Source organism: Carettochelys insculpta, chromosome 1 (assembly GCF_033958435.1).
Source record: "Carettochelys insculpta isolate YL-2023 chromosome 1, ASM3395843v1, whole genome shotgun sequence".
Taxonomy (NCBI): domain Eukaryota; kingdom Metazoa; phylum Chordata; order Testudines; family Carettochelyidae; genus Carettochelys; species Carettochelys insculpta.
The window spans coordinates 88,556,504-88,577,942 of NC_134137.1; the positions used below are offsets into that span (position 1 = coordinate 88,556,504).

The 21,439-nt window shown below is 39.9% G+C and overlaps 1 protein-coding gene across 7 annotated transcripts in view; it reads right to left on the reverse strand.

Moving 5' to 3' along the window:
- MYCBP2 (MYC binding protein 2) overlaps positions 1-21,439 on the reverse strand; it is a 354,939-nt gene that overhangs the window by 157,743 nt on the left and 175,757 nt on the right. For all 7 annotated transcript variants that reach the window (XM_074989094.1, XM_074989085.1, XM_074989075.1 and 4 more), the window contains exons 32-38: positions 20,295-20,516; positions 13,336-13,527; positions 9,724-9,930; positions 7,201-7,332; positions 6,317-6,495; positions 816-958; positions 21-121 (exon numbers count right to left, since the gene is read on the reverse strand). In XM_074989094.1, coding sequence (XP_074845195.1) covers positions 21-121; positions 816-958; positions 6,317-6,495; positions 7,201-7,332; positions 9,724-9,930; positions 13,336-13,527; positions 20,295-20,516 — 1,176 coding nt within the window. The remainder of the gene's footprint in view (positions 1-20; positions 122-815; positions 959-6,316; positions 6,496-7,200; positions 7,333-9,723; positions 9,931-13,335; positions 13,528-20,294; positions 20,517-21,439) is intronic.

The following is a 21,439-nucleotide window of genomic DNA, read 5'->3' on the forward strand; positions in this document are numbered from 1 at the left end:
CAAAATACTGAAGTACATACCTTGGGAATAGCTGCAGCTACTGGTCCTATGTAGGCTATTATAAGGGGAAGCAGCATTGAAAACAGACTGGAAGAGCTGAGCAATTCTGGAATGTCTTCAGCTAAACAAAGATAATTACAATATTTCAATATAATCATTATTCTTTATAATGAATGTACTATGTCTGATTTTTTTCTATTTTTCCTGCTGTATAGTAGTGATCTGTAAAGAGAAAATTGTTACCTTTCCAGTAATGCATTTTCATCAATCTAAATTACCTCCATCACTAAGTGCACCCTGTTTCAGAGTGAATTTAAGAGCCTGCAAATCTCATTTTGAACTAGAAGCCACATTTTAAACTTTCACAGTATAAGAGAGGCTTCAACTGTTAAAGCAGATATAAATTATTCTGTCAAAGAGGATTACTAAAGTTATAAAAACTGTTTAAGATGAAAAATAAAATCTTCAAGAAATTTCTAAAACATGGTCTAATACTTCAGTCAATTGACTTCAGTCAATTAACCCTTATTACGAATTAGTAGCCTAAACATAATTTTAATTATTTATAGCCAAATTATAAACACGTAAAAATGGGAATTTGTTGTGAAAATGCTCACAAAACATATCTTCAACAGTTTTGCTGGCAAACGCTAATGATAAACATGCAGTAGTTTATCCCATAGGCGAACATTCTAGGAGCACAGGAAGAATTATATGTTAGCACTATCCATCCTGTAAAGACAGTGATCTCACTATTGTTAATTTGTGTTGACAAAAAATAAACCAGTTGCAATTAGGAAAAAAAAAAGTCTTACCATCTACAGCAAGAGCCCTGTGTAACAGGTCTTTGGCAGCTCGTACCACAGCACTCACAACAGAAATAGCTCTACTACAGTTTTTATCTTCTTCATTAGCTTTACTTAAAAGCTGTGACTGTAAGTCTCCATCATACTCACTCCTGGAAAACACACAGTTAAAGTGAGTACGTAATACACAAATTTTATCTTACAAAATACGTTCTTGATTTTGAAGCAAATCTTCAGCGAGGTTTATTTTAAATTACAGAATGAAAATCAATTCATGCATAAGGCAACAGAAACCCCCCCCCGCCCCCGCCCCCCCCCAAATAATACCCCATATGCAGTGAAAAACACAGAAGAAAGTCTTCCCACAAAAATAACCTAATTGCCATAAAAACAAAAAGCAGTCAAGTAGTACTTTAAAGACTAGCAAAATGGTTTATTAGGTGAGCTTTCGTGGGACAGACCCACTTCTTCAAACCATACAAGTGGGTATGTCCCACGAAAGCTCACCTAATAAACCATTTTGCTAGTCTTTAAAGTGCTACTTGACTGCTTTTTGTTTTGATAGTGTATAGACTAGCACAGCTTCCTCTTTGTTACTAATTGCCATAAATGATTGTATCAGAATTGTGTAAAACCTCTACCATGGATATTTTGGAGATAGCTCTTCCCAAGGAAAAGTTTCTCTCCCCCAGCTAAAGAATTCATTTTATGACAAACAGCCTTGCATGTTTCATACACTTTATACTAAGAACAAACTGAAACGATATTCAGATTTTGAAAAGGGTAAGGACTTCGACTGTCATAAACCTGAACAAAAGTCATCAGATAATATGTCCCATGCTCTATTTTATTATCTATGCAAGCGCCAAACACTTGAGACTTTTCAAAGTAACACAGTCTACACTGCTAGGTGGACTAAGCATCCCACAATGCCCCACACGATGCTTCTCCTGAATACTGTATTGGAAGAGGCCTGGAAGAGGACATCCAATGAAGAGTGTCTAAAAAAGGCATGAAGTGATGTCCACGTGACTTTACAAATAACCACCAAAGATGCTTATGACAATAATTCTGACAAGGAATGATTCTACGACTTCCCTCCTGCTACTGATATTACCCTTTCAGGGCAGTTATTCTGCCCAACAGGACAGGGCAGATTTGGTGGGTGCATTTTCCCTTCTCAAATTCTTTTTCATGAAGGAAAGCCTCATTGAACCCCTGACAATCTGACTTCTCTTCGGACATTCTTACGTTTCTGATCAATCACAGACTAACGGTACAATCTTGCTTCCCTGTTTTTCCTAGAATTACGAGACAAAGGAGGAATAAGTCTATTTAGTGTTAAAATAAAAAGAGACATCTTCAGACAAATTTCTAGTACTGTCCTAAGCACCACCTCCTTGTGATGAAACAAAATGAAAGTATCTGAATGTATGGCAACCAAAGACAGGAGCTTAAGTGAAATATTATTGAAGGGACAAAGAATTCCATGGCTCAAATAGTAGTTTGGCAAGAGTACTCATATCCAAGTCTAGTTCCCTGGTGTAACTGAAAAACACCTTCAGATTCTTCACATTCTTATGGAAACTTGCCCCTAAGGATACTTTATCTGAACAACCCAGTAAGGTCACAATTACTGCCAAACAGATTTTCAATGAATTGCAACTTATTCCTATGTTCAGACCATCCTCACAAAAATACACCCAAAACATGAGGGATTTACTTCAATGTTATCTACAGTCTCCCAACTGCGACTCCAACCAGAGAACACTTCACAAACCAACACATGATGCACTGTGGTACACTGTTACAGAGATCCTCTCAACTGAAATCACCTCATAATTTTGTGTAGTCATAGGCAATGGGGCCATGTATTAGGAGATATGTTGTTAACGGGTACCAGAATTGAGATTCTGCTGTCAGATTTATCAGGTCTGCATCCTGGGATGTTACAGCTATCTATCTATGCTATATATAGTGCCAACTGATGTTTCTATTTTTTTTTCCTGCCACATCAAAAGCAAGTTCAGCACTTCCTTCGCTGTGTTCTTGATTCTTGAAAATTTATATATCAATCAGTGATTGTGTTGCTTGTCTGTACCTAACAATCTATCCCAAGCTACCATATTTCAGAGATAGGCTCCCCTCCCTGACAGGCTCACACACAGAGTCAAACACTGGGGGTGAACTCTTCCCCAGGTTCCTGTTCTCTGGCCACCACCAGCAAGTCATTTTGACTGCAACAGGAAGCTAGACGTGCATCCCAAAGATTGTCTGAACCTTAGTCCGGGACCAGAAATAATGGTTCTTGAATTTGTTCTAAGAATTTTACTACAATCTTTCCAAACTAAACTCCTCTTCCTTCTTCTGTTAGTCTAACTTCAACTTATACCCTCTTTAGTTAATGTTAGTGCTTGGATCTGAAGTCAGGAGTCTGAGCTGAACACCCTGCCACTATCAGCAAGGTGCAGCCACTGGTATGACTCCTCTTCAGGCAGGCTGAAAACTCTTTTGTGAGGGGTGTGTTGACCAAGAGGAAAATGCCACTGGGACACAGATGTGTGGGCACGGTCGATCCTGGAGAGCCAGCTACTACTGCTAAAAATCAGCTGCAACTGTCAGAAACATGGGTGCCACCAGACAGAGGCCAACGTCTACAGCTTTTCTATGCTCTTCCTGAAGGGGGGAAGTCATCTACCCTTGTTAGGACCAGGGGGAGATATGATATAATGAAGATAGATATGACAGAATGAAGTGGTTCTCACAGTCCCACCTTAGGTACTGACTCTGACTTTTATATGAGGGGATGCACCCCTCTCCTGTGCCCTGCTTCAATTCTCTAGCTGTTCAGTGGTCTCCAATAGACAACACCTTGCCCGCTCCATTTTCCCTGCTCCTTCCTAGACTTCATCATCCAAGAGCCCCAATGATTACAGTCCCACTGAGAGCTGCTCTAGCATCATCCTGTGGAGCATGGCCCAAGACAGCTGAGAGAGTCAGACATCCTGAGCTCTTCAGCAACCAGGCCAGAAAGGAAAGGATTAAGAAAAAAAAAAGTCACCAATGACTGCCTGAGTGTATCCTGGGACTGCCACACAGAGTGCTTGTATCAGTCCCATCATAATTTTTTGGGTCCCTGACCCTAACTTTCTCTTTAGTTCTTTATGGAAGCCAGTAACATACTGAACTCATTTGCTGTAGACAGTAACAACTAAGGTTATGAGACAGAAATATGTACTCAAAAGAGGACACCACCTCCAAAGTTTTGTCTAATGCCTCCATCTGTTTCAAAGGAGGAATCAAATGCAAGCATCTGATCGGGCACTGAAGAGAAAACATGTTATGTTTTCAATGAGTTATCCACAATGATGTCGGTCTTTTCGCTCAAGAAAAAGTTATTTTAAATCCCATCAGTGTCTTGGAATAGGTTAATTTATTCCTCTTGCTTTCAAAAGCTGTATTGCTTGTCTCTATCATATCATACATTCATTTAAGTACTTTATAATTGTATTGTTTATTTAGAAGTGAAATAAGGCTCACTTTATTACTAACATGAGTCAACATGGCTTGTATAAAGGAAAATTATGCTTCACCAAATAGAACGTGGACAAGGGTGATTCAATGGGTATAATACACTTGGACTGAGAAAGTAAGCAGATAAGAGATAAAAGGGAGGTCCCCTCACGGTTCAGTAACTGATTAAATGACAACACAGAACATGAACAAATGGTCAGTTTTCAGAATGAAGAAAGGTAAATAGTGGTTTCCCACAGGGAGCTGTGCCAGGACCAAATAATCAGGAAAAAAGGGTAAACAATAAGGTGGCAAAAAATGCAGATGATATAAAATTATTCACAGTAGTTCAGTCCAAGCAGACTAAAGAGTAACAAAGATATCTCACAACAGACTGGGAAACAAAATGGCAGATGAAATTCAATGTTGATAGATGAATGCACACGGGAAAACAAAATTCCATCTATGCATACCAAATGATTGCTTCTAAATTAGCTGTTACTACTCAAGATAGATCTTGGATTCATTGTAAATAGTTCTCTGAAAACATCTGCTCAATGTACAGCAGCATTCATAAAAGCTAACGCTACTTTAGGGACCAATAGAGAAAGGATAGCTAGCAAGACAGAAAATATCTTAGTGACACTACATAAATTTGTGGTATTTCCACACCTTAAATACTATGTGCAGTTCTGCTCATCCCATCCCAAAAAAGATATATTAGAATTAGAAAAGGCCAACAGAGCAGGCCAACTAAAATGATTAACGGTACAGAATAATTTCCATCTGAGGAGAAATTTAAAAGACTTGGACTTTTCAGCTTGGAAAACAATGTCTCAGAGGGGATCTGAAAGAGCTCTAAAAGGGGTGAGTGGAATGGAGAAAGCCAATAAGGATGTCTTCACTTTCTCTTTCACACAACTCAAGAAGCCAGGGTCATCCAATGAAATTAATGGGCAGCAAATTTTAAACTAACAAAAGGAAATACTTCTTCACACTACACACAATAAGCCATGGAACTTGATGCTGGAGATGTTGTGAAGGCCAAAACTGTACCAAGTTTACAAAAGAAACCTATATAAGTTCATGGAGGATAGCTTCATCACTAGCTATTAGCCAATACGGTCAAGGATGCAACACTGTACCCAGAGTGTTGGGAGTCTCTGACTGCTAGAAGGTGGAAGTGGATGTTGTCAGGGGATGGGTCACTTGCTGACTTCCTGCTTTGCTCATTCCACCTGCAGCACTTGTTATAGCCATTGTCAGAAAACAGAATACTGTGCTAGACAGACTGTGGAGATGACACTGAAGTCCATCACAGAACCTTCTCTTGGGTAGCTTAACAAGATCATCCTTTCTTTTCTTGTAGTCCCATGCTTCATTCTCTACACACCTTTCAATTTCTAAAGCAAATGTGGCAGAAATTCTATAAAACAAGACTCACTTCACTGTACAATCTGATTCTTTGAGTGATGGGGAGAGGAGAGAGTAATAGTTCTCAGGGAGTGAGCCCATTTCAAGAATGATCCTCCTCCAAGTGTTCTACTCCACAAGAAAGGCAGAGGAAGGAACAAATACCACTTATTGATGCTCCAAAATCTGGCTTTAAAAGTGAGGATAACAATGGAAGAAGCAGGAGAGTGTGTTACTCCACTGTTTGCCTGCCTGGAGCACAAAATCCGAATGGAGGACAGAAGTGTAGCTCTACACCAGAGCCTCATGGACAAGTCTAAACCGCCTCCAAGACTTGTAGGCAGAGAGGTGCTACCTCAGTGTCCTGGATGAGAGAGGTTATGATCCAGAAAACCATATGTTTTTAAGAAAGCAAAGCCAAAAAACAACATAACTGAATTGGAAGAGTGAGAGGTTATTTTAACCAAAGCAGCAATCTCTGAAGAATTAATTTAGATTTGTTAGTCCCAATGAATTCACATAAATGGATTTATATTAATATTTTTATGAAAAATATTTTAAATCTAGCATGAGAGCACACAGACCTGTAATAAAGAATCTGTGGAATTTGTCCTCGTGTTTGGTTTGTGCCATTACTGCTCAGACTACATGTACTGAATGTAAATGTCACACCATCTGGACACTGGACTGTGGTCATTCCCCCATCTCCATTGGCAGTGCGGCTTCCATAGTTCCGCAAACGGACTGCATATTTCACATTTTCCTTCAAAACAAAGGCCAGAAACAGCAAGTAATATTAAATGGCTGCACAAAATTTGTTTCATAATAGTTTGTAGTACTCATATTGAGAGTACATTTCTATTTAATATAATTTGATTCAACTATGTTAAAAACAGGACATGGCTGAAAATTATTTCACACACACTCACTTTCAACAATTTTATTTGTAGAGTATTCCCTTAAGAGGAAAAAAGTGCAACATCTAATGAAGTCACAACTTGTTTAACGTCAATATTTCTGTTCACAGTGACAAACTATTATTTCTGGTTCCTTTAAAAATACTTAAAAAGATAATGTATATCTGACTGGAAAATCAGAAAATTAGCTGTCAACATATATGTGCAAAAATGTGCATCTAAAATATTTTTATGAGTAGACAAGTTAGAGTCCATTCAAACTCTGGCACTCAAAAATAAGGTTTAATTTCTTTCTGCCATGAGAATTTGAACTTCACTCCTACTAAAAGAATAACTAATAAAATGACAGGTTTTTTCTAGATATATTACATGTTTTTTATTTTTCAACACAACAATATAAAACGTAAATGAAGCATATACTTTTCACCTCTATATAACAAAAAGAAATACAACTTTTTTCAATCTCTAAGATTACAATTTTATCTTTAAACAGAAAACTGATAGCATTTACTGACGATAAATATGGAAATATGCAGACTCTTTTTATTTACCTTCAGAGGCACAACTTTGTCAAGTCTGATTTCAGCTATGTCACTGGGGGAATCATCTGTGGTGTATGTTCCTTTAACTAACTCTAAGGATGTCCATCTATGAGAATGAGTTGAATCTCCTGTGTGATCACTCTAGTTTGAAGAAATATAAAATCAATTTTTAATTTGTACAAACATAACCATCTAGTCGTCTTGCTCATTTGTTTTAACAATTAGATTAACGTTACAATTTCCTGCATAGTATGTGCTCTATGCCAAAACTCCACATACTACAAACAACACTATTTTTAAGAGCTAAACCCTCCGCAGCAAATAAAAGCTCGTTTCACCGAATGCTACAACAAACTTTGCAACATCCTGTAGAGCTATGAAAAATATTAAATATATTAATATTGCACCTTGTGCAATATACTCAAGTCGCTGTAGATGTAACGAGGTCAGTGGAACAATTCTTCCATTCACCTAGCTACTACCTCTAAAGCAGGACGTATTTATTACAATGTCAGAAAAAATGCTTCTGTCACTCTAGCTAGTGTATACACCACAATGCTGCTACAGCACCACAGCTGTCTCATCACAGAGCCTGCACGGTAGACGTAGCCTAAAACAGAAAAGCTATTTCCCACAACAACACGGTCCCATCATTCAGAATTCAAGCTCTGTGCCCCCAAATGAACAATTACAGCTACAGGTGCAGCAAATTAAAAACTAAACACCATGTTTTCACTAGAATGAAGGTATTACCAACATACCACTCCACAGTATGGAGTCTTGGGAAAGCAAAGGACTTAATTCCAAATGCAAACAGATTTCCGTGTAGTAGCACTTTGCACTACCTATAGTTATAGTCTCTAGCTTTGAGCATTTTCTGTGACAGACTGATAAGTGAGATGCTATACCATGTGGGTCTTCACGCAAGACTCTCACATGCTTTTAGGTTTTTTTTTCTTGGTCAGTTTTCTCTTTATGTTATTTTACTTTCCCCTTTATTTTAGTTTTAATTTTCTATATATAGTGCATTCAGAAAGGTTCCCTCCTCTATACCCATCCACCATTTCCACCTGTTTTCTTTGATCCTATAGAACCCCAAACTCTGCTAGATGTTTTTCTCCTTTGCTTTATTCACCATGTGGCTACACTATCTGGAGTAGGAACTGATTATCTTGAGATAGATTCAAAATCCAGATACATGTACTTCTGCACTTGAGAGGAATACCATGAGAGCAAAGAAGAAAAGCTTCAAGAGTGATTATTTTACTACACTAGAGCAGCAAGGCCATAAAATATCAGGGACCCATTCTGCAAGGAGCTAGTGCAAACACATGGTAACAGAGAAGCCCTATCCTGAGCACCTGAGAATCTAAACCAAAAGGTGAAACGATATATCACTCCTCATGTTATAGATGGTGATCTAAGTCACATGTGCTACATCTACCTTTGAAAGACATTCTTTTGAAAGATCTCTTCTGAAAAATCTTTTTGAAAGAGTGCATCCACACACAAAAAAGCAGATAAAAAAACTGGTCTGCTGTTTTGATAAAGCACACCCACACAGCCCCCACTCTTTCAAAAGAATGGGGCAGGGATAGAAAAATCCAGCACCACAAGGACTGATCTTTTGAAAAAAGGTCCCCTGGGGCATAACACACGGTTTGTTTCTGAAATAATCTTTTGGAAAAAGGCACTCTTCTTCATCTGGGAGAGAAAGAGGGCTGCCAGAAAAAGTGCTAGGTTCTTCCAATTTGATATCAAAAGAACACATTCTGTGTGCAGATGCTTCGCAGGATTTTTTGAAAGAGCCCTGGCTTTTTCGAAAAAACTCACTATGCAGACAGAGCCAGAGAGATTAGGGGGCTGATCCAAACTTCAGTGGAAAAAAATAGTAGAACTTCCATTTATTTTAGAGGGTTTTGGACAAAGCTTTAAGTGACCTGCCCAAAGTCTCACAGGAAGTCTGCAGTACAGATGAGGATTAACTCAAAACTCTTGAGTCCCAGTTCATCACTAATAAAAGAAAACGTGCTCTCTCATGGAATACGTGGTCCACAATGGTGCACATAGAAGCTTCTTCTAGTCTAGCTTTACTAGGGTTGAGAAAGTAAGAAAGATGGAGAACAGCTTTCAGGTGTCAACTGTAGCTCTAGTCATAATTACAAAGAGCACAATTGCAAAGAAAAGTGTGGACAACTTCACTTTCTCTTATGGTTCTGTGTCAGCTTTCTCCACCCCACTCCCACCACTTCTCCTCTCCAAATATGGAGAGGGTGGTATTCTTTCCCTCATGCTGAGAAAACACAATACGATATATTGACAAAATTCAGTTGAAAGAATAAGAGCCTCTTTCTCCGCAGCTTCTCTCTTTCCATACATTAGTACTATAATTACATTCATTAAATTCAAAGCACTTACATTTTTATTTGGCATAATACACTAAAAAGTTGAAACACACTGTATGCTGGATAGTAAAAATATATATGCATTGCTTTAATACTTTTTTGTTTTGATTTTTTTTCCAATACTTACATCATCAACTAATACCTCCAGCTCATATTCATGAATTCCTCCTCCTCCATAAACAGAAAACCCTACAACAACTACACCAGGCTTGTCCACAGAGAAACAGATTGCATCAGGAGATCCATTGCCAGTATTCCAACTTCTTCCCTGACTTGTTTTAGTGAATCGGTTTGTACTGGCTTTGACAGAATGAAGGGAGTTAAGTCCATCAACCTGTAAAATAATATAAGCAACAATTAAAATACATGGTGCTTTAATGGAAGAAAGCAAAATTATATCATTCTATAAATATTTTAGCTAAATTTTTAGGAAGCGGGGGTTGAAATATCAAAGACAGGAAAAAAGGGGACTTCCCTGCTTATTAACTAAAATAAAAAGATGGACAGAAACCACACCTCTCAATTTATCTAAATATCTGATGTAATATTTTAAATAAAACTAAGCCAGAAATAGCACATAGCTTGACATTTATTTTTAAGGAAAGACATACCATATAGCAATGCCATGCATCACTTTTGTTACTTTTAGCAGATCAAATGAATCACTTTACTCATTCTTAAGTGGTCAATGAGAGAAGCTCATTTTTTCAGCTTTTGTTTTAAGAATGGATAAAGTGACATTCTAGAAAGAAAGATTGATAAAGTTATTCATAAGGTAGTACTGCTGTACTACAAAACAGAAAATTACTCACCTGTAACTGGAGCTTCTTTCATATGTGTGGTCCCTATCTGTACTCCACATAGTACACATGCTACCTATGTGCATGAGAAGGGATAATTTTTGCAAGGGGTGTCCAATGGTCTGCACTCATACCCTGGTATTCCTTATGATTGATACCAACGTGACAAGGAAAGATGTGGACGAACCCCCTCCCCAGCTCTCTCTCTAATGTGGACAGAGACACAATCCCAAGAAAAGGGGGAAGGAAAATGAGTAGTGACATACAGAAAGGAACCAAACATCTGGAAAAACCTACTGTTACTGGTAAGTAACCTTCACTTATTTTTGAACGCTGATCCCTATGTGTTTGTTGTGCAATGCAGTGTATTGCACTAGAAAGGTATACAAGGATGCAGCAGCATAGATGTCTAATACTGCTGTCGCAATCACTGAGTCTGCAGAGAAAGCTTGGACTAAAGCATAATGCTTCATGAAGTTGTGGATGGAAGAGAAAGGCTTCCCTGCAAATGCACAGTGTAAGTACTCCCTGAAGAGTTGCCTGTGTTGTGAAACAGGACCTCACTAAGTCTGTAGAAGAAGATAAGCTAACTGACAGAAAACTTAAGAGAGTCTATGAGCACACAATGCTTGTCCCCATCACTCACTATAGGGACAAATAATCTAGACAAATTCCTAACGGATTTCATTGTTAGCAAATAAAGTGTTAAAAGCTCTTCAGAGTTCCCAGGGAATTAAGTCCCTCCTCCTCACTGGAAGCCCAAGGTTTTGAAAGCACACTGACAGACAAATTCATGGAGGCATGTGAAACTTGATGATACCTTTGGGATGAATTTCAGGTAGAAGCAAAAGGAAACCTTTTCCTTATGAAATATGGTGTGTTGCAAGTGAGCCAAGAGAGCTATGAATTCACTCACCCTCCTGGCTTGACATAATGGCATGAGAAAGGTAACCTTCCTAGGCAGTTGGGACACTGACAAGTAGCTAACAGTCCAAAGGACAGTCTGATAAGTACTGAGAGTACAAGACTGAGGTGTAGGGTGTAGGCTTCATTACTGAGGGGAAGGCCCTAGCGAGGTCCTTTAGAAATCTCGTTATTCAAAGGTAAATAAAACAAAGTAGTCCTCCTCAAAAGGGTGTAAGACACTGATTGCTCCTATATAGAATGAAAGCAAGCTAACAGAAAGGCCTTATTGACTTGAGAGTGAAGAGACAGTCAAGAATACCAGGAATACCTGCACAATCTTTGGCAAAAAGAGATTTTCTTGTGCCCAGCCACACAAAAACATCCATTAAGCTAAATAACATTTTCTGGCGGAGTCTTTTCTGCTGTAACTGAGAATGGTCTGACTGAACTATGAACATGAACACGGTAATTCTGACACTCATTCAAATACCAAGCTGTGAGGTAGAGAACTGGTTGTCATATCTGATCTCAACATTCTCCTGAAAATGTAAGACAGGCTGGATGCCGATGGGAGAATTGGTGGACATTCGTAGGAGGCCCAGAATCCACAATTACACAGACCACATGGGTTTATGAGAAATGAGCAACTTCAGCTGAGCCTGAGGACTAGACACGCCATCATCCAGCTTGATTTATAAGATCAACTGGATTGTAATAAGACTGCATGACTGTCAGGTCCACTTGATTAGCTGAAAGGCGACAACGGGCCTGCTTTAAAGCTCAGTAGCATCTGGTCACCAACATTCAATGCTTTTGTCCACATCTGTGACCACTCATCTCTGCATGCTTTTCTCCTTCAGTCCTGACCCTATCCTGCTCCAATCCTGTGTTCCCTCTGCAGCTCCTGGCTCCAATCTTTGGCTGGCAACTCCAGTCCCTGATGTCCTCAGCCCAGTTTTATTCATTCACTAAGATTGCTGGCAAGGGGTAAGTGCAATAAAAATGATTTGTGAATCACCTACAGTCCGTGGAGAAGTGTCTGCTGAAAACTATCTGCCAGATAGTTTTGTTTATGAAGGATGTACATTACAAAGTATGGACTGCTTGTATAAAGAAAGATTTTGCACTTTCTTATTTGTTTATATAGGGGATGGTCACCATATCTGACATTATTCAGACACGGCAAGACCACGTAAGTGGGATGAAAGCATTACAGCCCCTTCATAGTTCCCATAGATCCAAGTCTTTAAGGACCAAGCAGAAAGACTCTACTGATTTGGAAGGAGTCAGGAAGGGATCCCTTCTTTTGGGAGCAAAGCTAAAAGGAGATCTGGTCTTGCATTTGTGACAGTTTCCTTCACTCTCATGAAATGCGGAGCACTCATGCTTGGAAGAGCACAGTTTGCAGACTGAGGCATGTTTACAAGGGAAAGGGCTGGTCTAGAGCTGATGTTATTTTGGGGAAGGTGCTCTGTATTCTCCAGCCGTAATAAAATGGCTAACTGTAAACTGCTTTCATAACAGACTGATTACACAATTAAAGAAATAAAAAGAATTTTAAAACAAATACAAACTTTCACACTGGTAGAAACAGTAAGTGCAACCACAGTATATATTACACTGATAATGTAACACACAGGATACACTAGCCCATATTGCATATACATATTCAGTGCCTCATTAGCATGCCGACAGCTGCGGCACTTTGAAATTGCTGCGGCGGCTCACTGCCGCTTGGCTCATCCAGATGGGGCCCCTTTTCTAAAGGACTCTGGCAACTTCGAAATCCCCTTATTCCTATCTGCTGTCGGGAATAAAGGGATTTCTAAGTTGCTGGGGTCCTTTCAAAAAGGAGCCCCGTCTGGATGAGCCGTGGCTGCCGGCATGCTAATGACATGCTGAATATGTATTTCAGTGCTTCATTAGTAAACTTCGAAATGGCCATTTGCATGGCCATTTCAAAGTTTTGGGCTAGTGTAGACATGGTCATACTGTATAACACTTAAAAGATTGTTTTACAGAATCATGATTACCTCAGATCCCAATGCAGAAGCTGTAAGTTCACTCACGATACTAGCAAGTAGTCCACAGGTGTTAGAAACCAGGTGTGAAGAGAAGAGCTCATGTTCTCGTCTCAGGCTGTTTCTGACTGGTAACACAACAATAACCAGCATTTTTTCTAGCACCTCACGGAAGCTTGTCATCCCTGAGATATTTTCTTCATTCTGTGGTATTCAAAAAAACAAACAAACAAACAAACAAAAATTAGATAGACAATCAGTATCTCTATATACAGATAAACTTTTAATGAAATGAATTATCTGCAATAATAATTTAGGCACTGGTGCCTTTTTTAAACTGAACCTCAGATTATTTTAAAATCAAATTAAGAAAAATTCTTTGATGCTAAATTCATGTTCCTAAATTATGCTTGAGCTGTGAATAAAACGTTTAGCACATTCATCTGTAGGGCTCTACTGTACTCGCAGTCCATTATGGCCAATTTCACACCATAGGATTTGAAAATTGATAAACTTCATATTTTCAGATGTTTAAATCTGAAATGCCATGGCTTTGTAACCTGCAAACCTTTGTACGGAGGTGCTGGGATTGCCACCACCACTTCTGGCCTCTGGACTGAACTCTGAAGGCAGAAGCCACAGAGCTGCCTGAAACCACAAGATATTCCAAAAGACAAAAGTCAGTCTGATCTCCCCTGTGCTACTGGGAACAACCCAGAGAGAGGCTCCTCACTGCTAGTTCTGACCAGCTTAGGAGGGACAATACTCACCCCTCCTCTGCACAGCTGCAGAAGGTGCTGCAGGTCAGTCCCACAGAGGGTCTTGCAGACAGGGTAGGCACCCAGAGGTGTGTCTGGTCTGGTCCCCTGCTTCCACCACCAGAAAAGTTTGCAGGTGAGGGACAAGTGTTGTCTCTCCACTGCCTATCTGGAGCAAGGAAGCCCCCTTTGATGGGGTGCTCCCAGCAGCAAAGGGAGGATACAATCCAAGTGCACAAGTTTCCTCCAGCTGCAGGAACCTCAAGCTGCTGTCCAGTTCCAAACAGCATCCTGCAGCAGAGGAAAGCACCCAGAGGTGAGGCTGGTCTGGTTCCTCTCATCCCATCACCAAAGCAATTTGCAGGAGAGGGAGAGGTCCTATTCTTCCCATGCCCAGTTGGAGCTATGGGGCTCCTAAGAACAAGGAGACATCAGATTTCATGGTCCATGATGCATTTTTCATGGCTATGAAGTTGGTACAGCCCTATTAAATAGTAAGGAGAATTTCACAGATGTCTACATAAAAATATTCTTTTGAGGTAACACTGCTGCAAGTACAATCAATACTAAATCTATTGTCCAAGCAATATGCACCTATGCAAAAGTACATATCACATGAGTGAAGTTCCGGCATGGAGCACAACCTGACTTGGCAGTCATAACCAAAAAGCAGAAGTTTAAGAGGGGTAGCCATGTAAGCTGTCATAACCTAACAGCAGAAGGTCATGCAAAAGTCAGACCAAACAACTTATGAATGAGTAAAAGTGCAGTGATTTTGAGTACTACCCCTCCTCACTCCTTCCAGAAATACTAATTAGATAAAAAATGAACTACATGCCCACTGGGCAGGCTTTTAAGACTTTTGACTCCTTTGAGGAAAAAGTAGCGTAAGAATCAAGCAAAGCTGGTTGTGGGGATTCCTTAGTTCAAGCATTTGAAGAAGCCAGTGATGCTCAGCTGTGTGGATTATGGGACTGTGAAGCAGAGGGCTTTCAACACAACCAAGACCTTGCTTCAATGGAACAGACCAGACCAGAGGGGAACAGATGAAGAAGAGAGAAGCCATCCACAGATTGGTAGCCAAGTTAGTCTGTATCTTCAAAAACAACAAGTCCCGTGACACCTTATAGACTAACAGATATTTTGGAGCATAAGCTTTCGTGGGCAAACATCCACTTCATCAGATGCATGACTGGAGGGGTTTCAGAGCAGGATTTAAAGAGGGACTCTCTCTTTCAATCCTTCTCTGAACGCGCCCCCCCCCTACTCTTGCATCTGATGAAGCGGGTCTTTGCCCACGAAAGCTTATGCTCCAAAATATCTGTTAGTCTATAAGGTGGCACAGGACTTCTTGTTGTTTTATCCACAGAGTGTTAACCATCTCCCTGTTTGCCAGGCAGGCAGCACCTTGTGCCTGTGTATGTATGGACATATCTGTGTATGTTTGTAAAAGAGAGACTTGCTTAAGGGAATGCATAGTTTCTAATATAGTGCTATATTTAATAATATGAACTGTGTGTTTGATTTAACCCTTTTAGTATTGGTATAATTCTTCTCAAACTTGTCCCGGGGCACAGGCAAATTCTCTCGTTTGACCTTTTACACTGACAGCAATCATTAATCTGTTCCACTGGGAGCCATTAAAAATCAAAAAGGGACAAGGCAGCAAGATGGAGGAAGGGAGGGACAGGTGTACTCCAACTGTCCAACAAGGATCCCAACAGTCATAAATAGGGATGACATACTTATAACAGAAGCAGAGTGTGCCTGTAGAGTGCCCTCAAATTAACTTTGTTGCTGACGGCAGACCAAGATCAGGCTATGCTGCTAGAGCAGCTGCAGCATATCCTGGGCCCATATTCAGAGGACCTTCTTGGGAACAACCCTGGGGAGCAGCCCGCAGGCAAAACAGCAGCACAGACAAATAGCATAGTTGGAGCCTGGTATGTTTTAACTGCCATTTTGGGATAGGGTGGTAAGAACTGGAGGGATCTCTAGGATATATGAAATTATATTATTTTTACAAGCAAGGGCTGGTAGCATGCTTCTTTTGAGGAGGGACTCCACACCATTTCCTTAGCTGCCTTTATACTGCTCTAATGGATTTAAAGGTGACACCGTGAAAAGGAGGAAAAACTTAAACAAGGCACTAAGCCTACATCTACACTTTACCACAGAAGATCAACCACTCAGGTTCGATCTTCTGGGGCGCACTTTCATGCATGTGCGAAACGGCGCATTCTGGGCTCAATGTCAACCCCAGAATTCCTTGTGAGCCACAGGATTAAGCAAGGTCAACAGAAGGAGTGCTCCCGTCAACCTTTTGCCATGAAGACAGCCACCAAAGTTGACGGCTAAAAAGTTGACTTTAGGTACACGACTCGCATATCTAAAATTGCGTATCAGCCATCGACTTTCCATGTGTGTATAGGCACAGCCTAAGATAATGTAAGGGCATGTTTAACTTTTTAGTAGCTACACTCTTACTGACAGGAGAATGAGCTGAGATATCAGGCTTATGGAGCTTACATTCGCAATGCCTACAAATATAACCCCATCTATAACTTTGCCACACTGGATTGTTCTCTTTGATTACCTGAAGTATTGTCGGTCAAAATAGTTGCAGTGGATGTATTTTGTCCTTGTCTACCTATCCTGTCTATGCAGAACGGTTGTAAGGAGATGGTAATGCACCCCCATCCTAATTACAATCTTACTGATTTTGCTCTAATTTTTCACTGTATCCTGGGGGCTGATGCATGTGAACTTCTCACAGAGTATGTCTACACAGCTCCTAGAAGCAAGCTTCCCAGCCTGGGTCAAAATACTAAGACTCATGCTCCTGCTCAGTGTACCTTTTGGTATTGTGGGTTGGGCTGGATTCTAGTCTCTGAAGCCTATGGAAGGGGGTGGGCTTCAGATTCCAATATTCAGCCCATGCCACAACTTCAAAGCCCTACACAGCAAGTTTTAGAGTATTAGCACAAGTCCTGAAATCCAGCCTGGAAGGCTTGCTGCCTACCACAAAGTAGGAATTCAAGAAAGCTGGTTAAATTCCAGGCAGGGTGTATTTACTGTGACTGTCTCTGCAATTCACAAGTCTCTTCCATTCATAGATGTCCTAGATACCAGATGCCAAAAAGTATCTCCTTAGAATAGATGGACTCCTGTACTCCTCTCCTGTCCTGTAATGGAAATTCTTGCTTTCATCCAGGCACTAAGACAGTACTGTCCTCAGTCTTTCTCTTGCCTGAAAGGACTGTGAAATGGCTGTTAGTAACAGGAGGCTCTTCAGAGGAAACCTCAGAATGAATGGGAAAAAATATGGAGACTTGTTATTTTAAATTTACTTTGGTACATCAGTTTGGCTCATGGCTCAAAGCACGGCTTGCAAAGGCTTCTGAACAGGCCAGTGAATGAAAGATGGATAAAATAAAACCACTATATATTAAATATCATACTGTCACCTTGAAGTTCTACAGCTACAGGAAAAGGGGAACAGTCTTTTCCCCAGCCAGTACAAACAACATCTTATTTTCCTTAGCGGGTCCTTGCACCTCCGACGGACAAAAAGACAGAAGTAGGGGCCGCGTGTGTGCATGTGTGTGTAGATTTTCAACTAACTCTCAAGAAGAAAGTCAGAATGACATGATACAGGAATTTTGGCCACTCCTGATGAACAGCTTGATTACAAGAGAGAAAAAGAGGCAACACGTAGAGGAAGGAAACATAGCAAGAGGAGAGATGGGTGGTGCTGACCCTGCAGCATGGCCAGAGACGGAATAAGGAGACTGAAGCGCAGGAGTTTGAGAGGTTGCTCACTGTCCTTTCCACCAGGCTACAGGTTGTCAAGTACCCTGCCATGCTTCCACACTCTGCAGTCTATGCTGTCAATGGATAATTTTGGGGTTGTTCAGTTCATGATGCAAACAATGAACAGTATAAAATATCCTTGATCTCAGGCACTTTACCCTCTAAGAGTCTCTTCAACAAGCAATGAAAGTTAATAAAGATGCTAAAAGTGAAAATTAAGGACTGTGAAAACAATCAAGATGAGAAAGGGGCCTCACTTAAGAGCAATACATACAGATTGACTATATAAAGACAAATGATACCTTTCTGGAGAAACCACTATCAATAAGTCAGTATCATTTCATAAAACATAATCCATCTTGCACCAAATTACCTTAATTTTCCTCCTAGTTTAACACCTTTTATTTTTAACAGGATATTCAGAAATTGCTTAATTGTATTTTTTCCAATTTTAAAAGGCATATGGATCTTGAAGAAGAGAATTTCATTCATAATCTGTTTTCTTTCAAAATTATAAACGTTTTGTTTGAGAAGTATTGTTCTCCTGATGAGAACACTCAAAATGCCAACCAACATGAACAGCAGTTACACCCACTCATCAAGAATCACGTTCTTTCAAATAGTCTTTTTTTATACAGAAGTCATCAGCACCTTTTATGAAAAACTGTTGCATGAACATGGGTTTAACCTTCCTTTTTAACTTCTGGCAGATCTTCCTAAATACAGAGTTCACAACAAGCATAAAATTTTTTTCTCCTTTTCAGTCACTATTTTTGTGATGCAGACACATTTCTTACACCAAAGACAAGTGGTAAATGAGATTAATTTGAAACCTCCATAGTGGAGGCTGTCTCCCTCTCTGTTCCCAGAGATGCTCTGGGAACGCAGGTGTGCTGTCTCACCCAGACTCTCTCACACAGAAACCAGACAGTGAATGGGCTAGCTAACGGCCACCCTTCTGGCTAGTATCGGTAATTGACACGCCTGATCATCACCCCAGGAAAAGGAGGAAGCTCCGCCCATCACCTCCCAAAGGTGCCTAATTGCCCACAATTCACAGGTGCAGGGGTATAAAGAAGGGTTTGGCAGCCCACCCCATTTGAGCTCCAATCACCTACACCTGCTGGCCAGTTCCGGTATTGACTCCTGAGACTGGGGACGCCTGGTTCGTATATCCTTCTTCCCGAGGGATTGAGAGGAAGACTCTGGTCATGCCAGGTCTAGGAGGCAGGGGTAAGAATTGCACCAGTATTATACTTCTTTCCTATAGGAATTGAGGGAAAGACTCTGGTTACACCAGGTCTAAGAGGCAGGGGTGAAAATCACACCTGCAATGTGCCTTTTCTTGCGTACACATTAATTGTATTAGTTTAAGCTAGCTAGTTTGTTTAATACTTTTCTTAAGTTGAATTGTGTTGTTTCCCCTTTAAAAACCGCAGTTACTAACTGTTTCTGGCTATAAACTGCTAAAAACCATTAGCCTGTCACTCAAACCGCGGGAGGCCCTTACCATATCTGTAAAATGCATTTACCATTTAGTTCTATTAGGGAAATGCGGTCAGCCATTACCTTTTGAATAGAACTGCAGGAATATCATTATCTTGTCACTCAAACTGGGCGGCCATCTTGGTTTCATTCATAAATTGGTTGGTCATCTAAAAAAAACCCCCTTTTACTCGCAGTGGCCGTTTCTGTATGCAGAACTGCTGCTGGCGGTTTTTCCTATTAACCGCTACCAAAGTTATAGCAAAATTCATAATTTTTGTACTTTAATCACCTGTAAGTTGAACTGTTGTCTGTCTTTGTATAAACAAACAAGTAATTGTTAAGCCTCTAACTGAATTCCTCTTGCTGCTGTACCTGAACTGAATGCAAACAAAAGAACCCAGCCTGTCCTGGCTGCTTAGCGTGGCTACTGGTGTGGCATCACACACTTTGCCTCACCAAACCTTTAGCTGGCACCTGGAAATTGGCTAACACTTGTGTGTGGGGTTTGTTTCTGTTTTTTTTTAAAACATTGCTTATGTGTGGTCTTCTGCCTCATTTACTGTGGACAAGTCACTGAACAATGCTGGGATCTCCCAGGTACCAGTCTCAAACACTGTTCACCCCTGCCTCATTTATGATCCAAAAGTAGCATGTGATCACTCATTAAAACTCATCAATCTGATTGATGACACACTAAAAAAGCCTTGCTCCGCTTATGTAGTTATATGTGCAAAGTCAACAGAAAGCTGAAATTACAAATGAAAAATAAGCAGGAAAATTAAGTGACAAAACGGTATTTTCCCCAATATACTCAAAAGACGAAGTTACTTTTGCTCATACTTTTGAAAAATTAATTTTCTCTCCGGTTCAGAACAACTGTCTGAAGATTCATCTAAAAGAATGTTTCCTAACCTGACTGAGTTTTTCCATATGAGCTACCAAGAGAGGGAAACGGTGGGCCAGTGCAGAGTCATTCTCAGTGCTGACTTGTTTGACCATGGATCGCAGCAATACCTCCCCATCATAAGTAATAGGAAAAATAGAGATCAGCTTCACGGAACTATGACACAGAGCTGACATTACAGCTGCAAGAAGCCGGCTACTTGATGTTTTGAAGTTTGCTTCCTGAATGTCCTTAAAAAACAAAAGAAAAGAAAATATTGAACAAGTAGTAAGTGAAGTATAGATTTTCAAATTGTAGTATTAATTTGTGCATTCTACCTTACATACTTATATGGTTCCCATCACCAGAGTACTTGAGAACATCACAATGCCTCTGTGAAGTAGGAAAGTGCTATTATCCCCTTTTCACATACGGAAACCAAAAACAGAGAGACAAAATAACTTGTCCAAGGTGTCACAGGATATACTTGAGGCAAAACTGCTCAGTGAACCCAGACCTTCTTCCCTCCTAGTCCTGTTCTTTAACTAATGAATATTCCTTCTATTCTCACTGTAGTTTCTTTTCTCCTAGTAACATTCAGGTTACTGTGTCACTAAAACTAATTATTATGTTTTGTAGAAGAAGCTTCTATATCAGGGCTGGCCAATATGCAGCTTACTAGACAGATGCAATTTACCAGGGTTTACCGCTGGCTGCCGGCAATGATTAAAACTACTTTAAAAATTTGATGTAAATAGCAAAGCATAAGCGTCTCTTGCACATTTTACATTACCTTTGCTCTTTGGACCTCAAACAGTTTTTAAATTTAAGTTTATTAACATTTATCTCAAATGTTATTTTAAATGCCCACATTTACAATATTATCAAATTATAAAACTTTTACGTTCAAAATCATTAAGTCCACACCTGAGCAACAAACTTAAGTATAAAATTTTGCCTTATCAGGCTTCAAAATTTCAGTTTTATTTACAGCTATTTTTTCATGAATTACGTTAATGCATAGCTTTTCATTTTTCCTTCCACACTGATCTGCATGCTGAGAAATTTACACATAAAGTCCACTTTTGTATTTTTTTATTCAAGGTGCCTGCAAATATTCATTAGTTTTAATACCACCCATAGGCATAACACAGAGAACACAGAAGATGAGCTC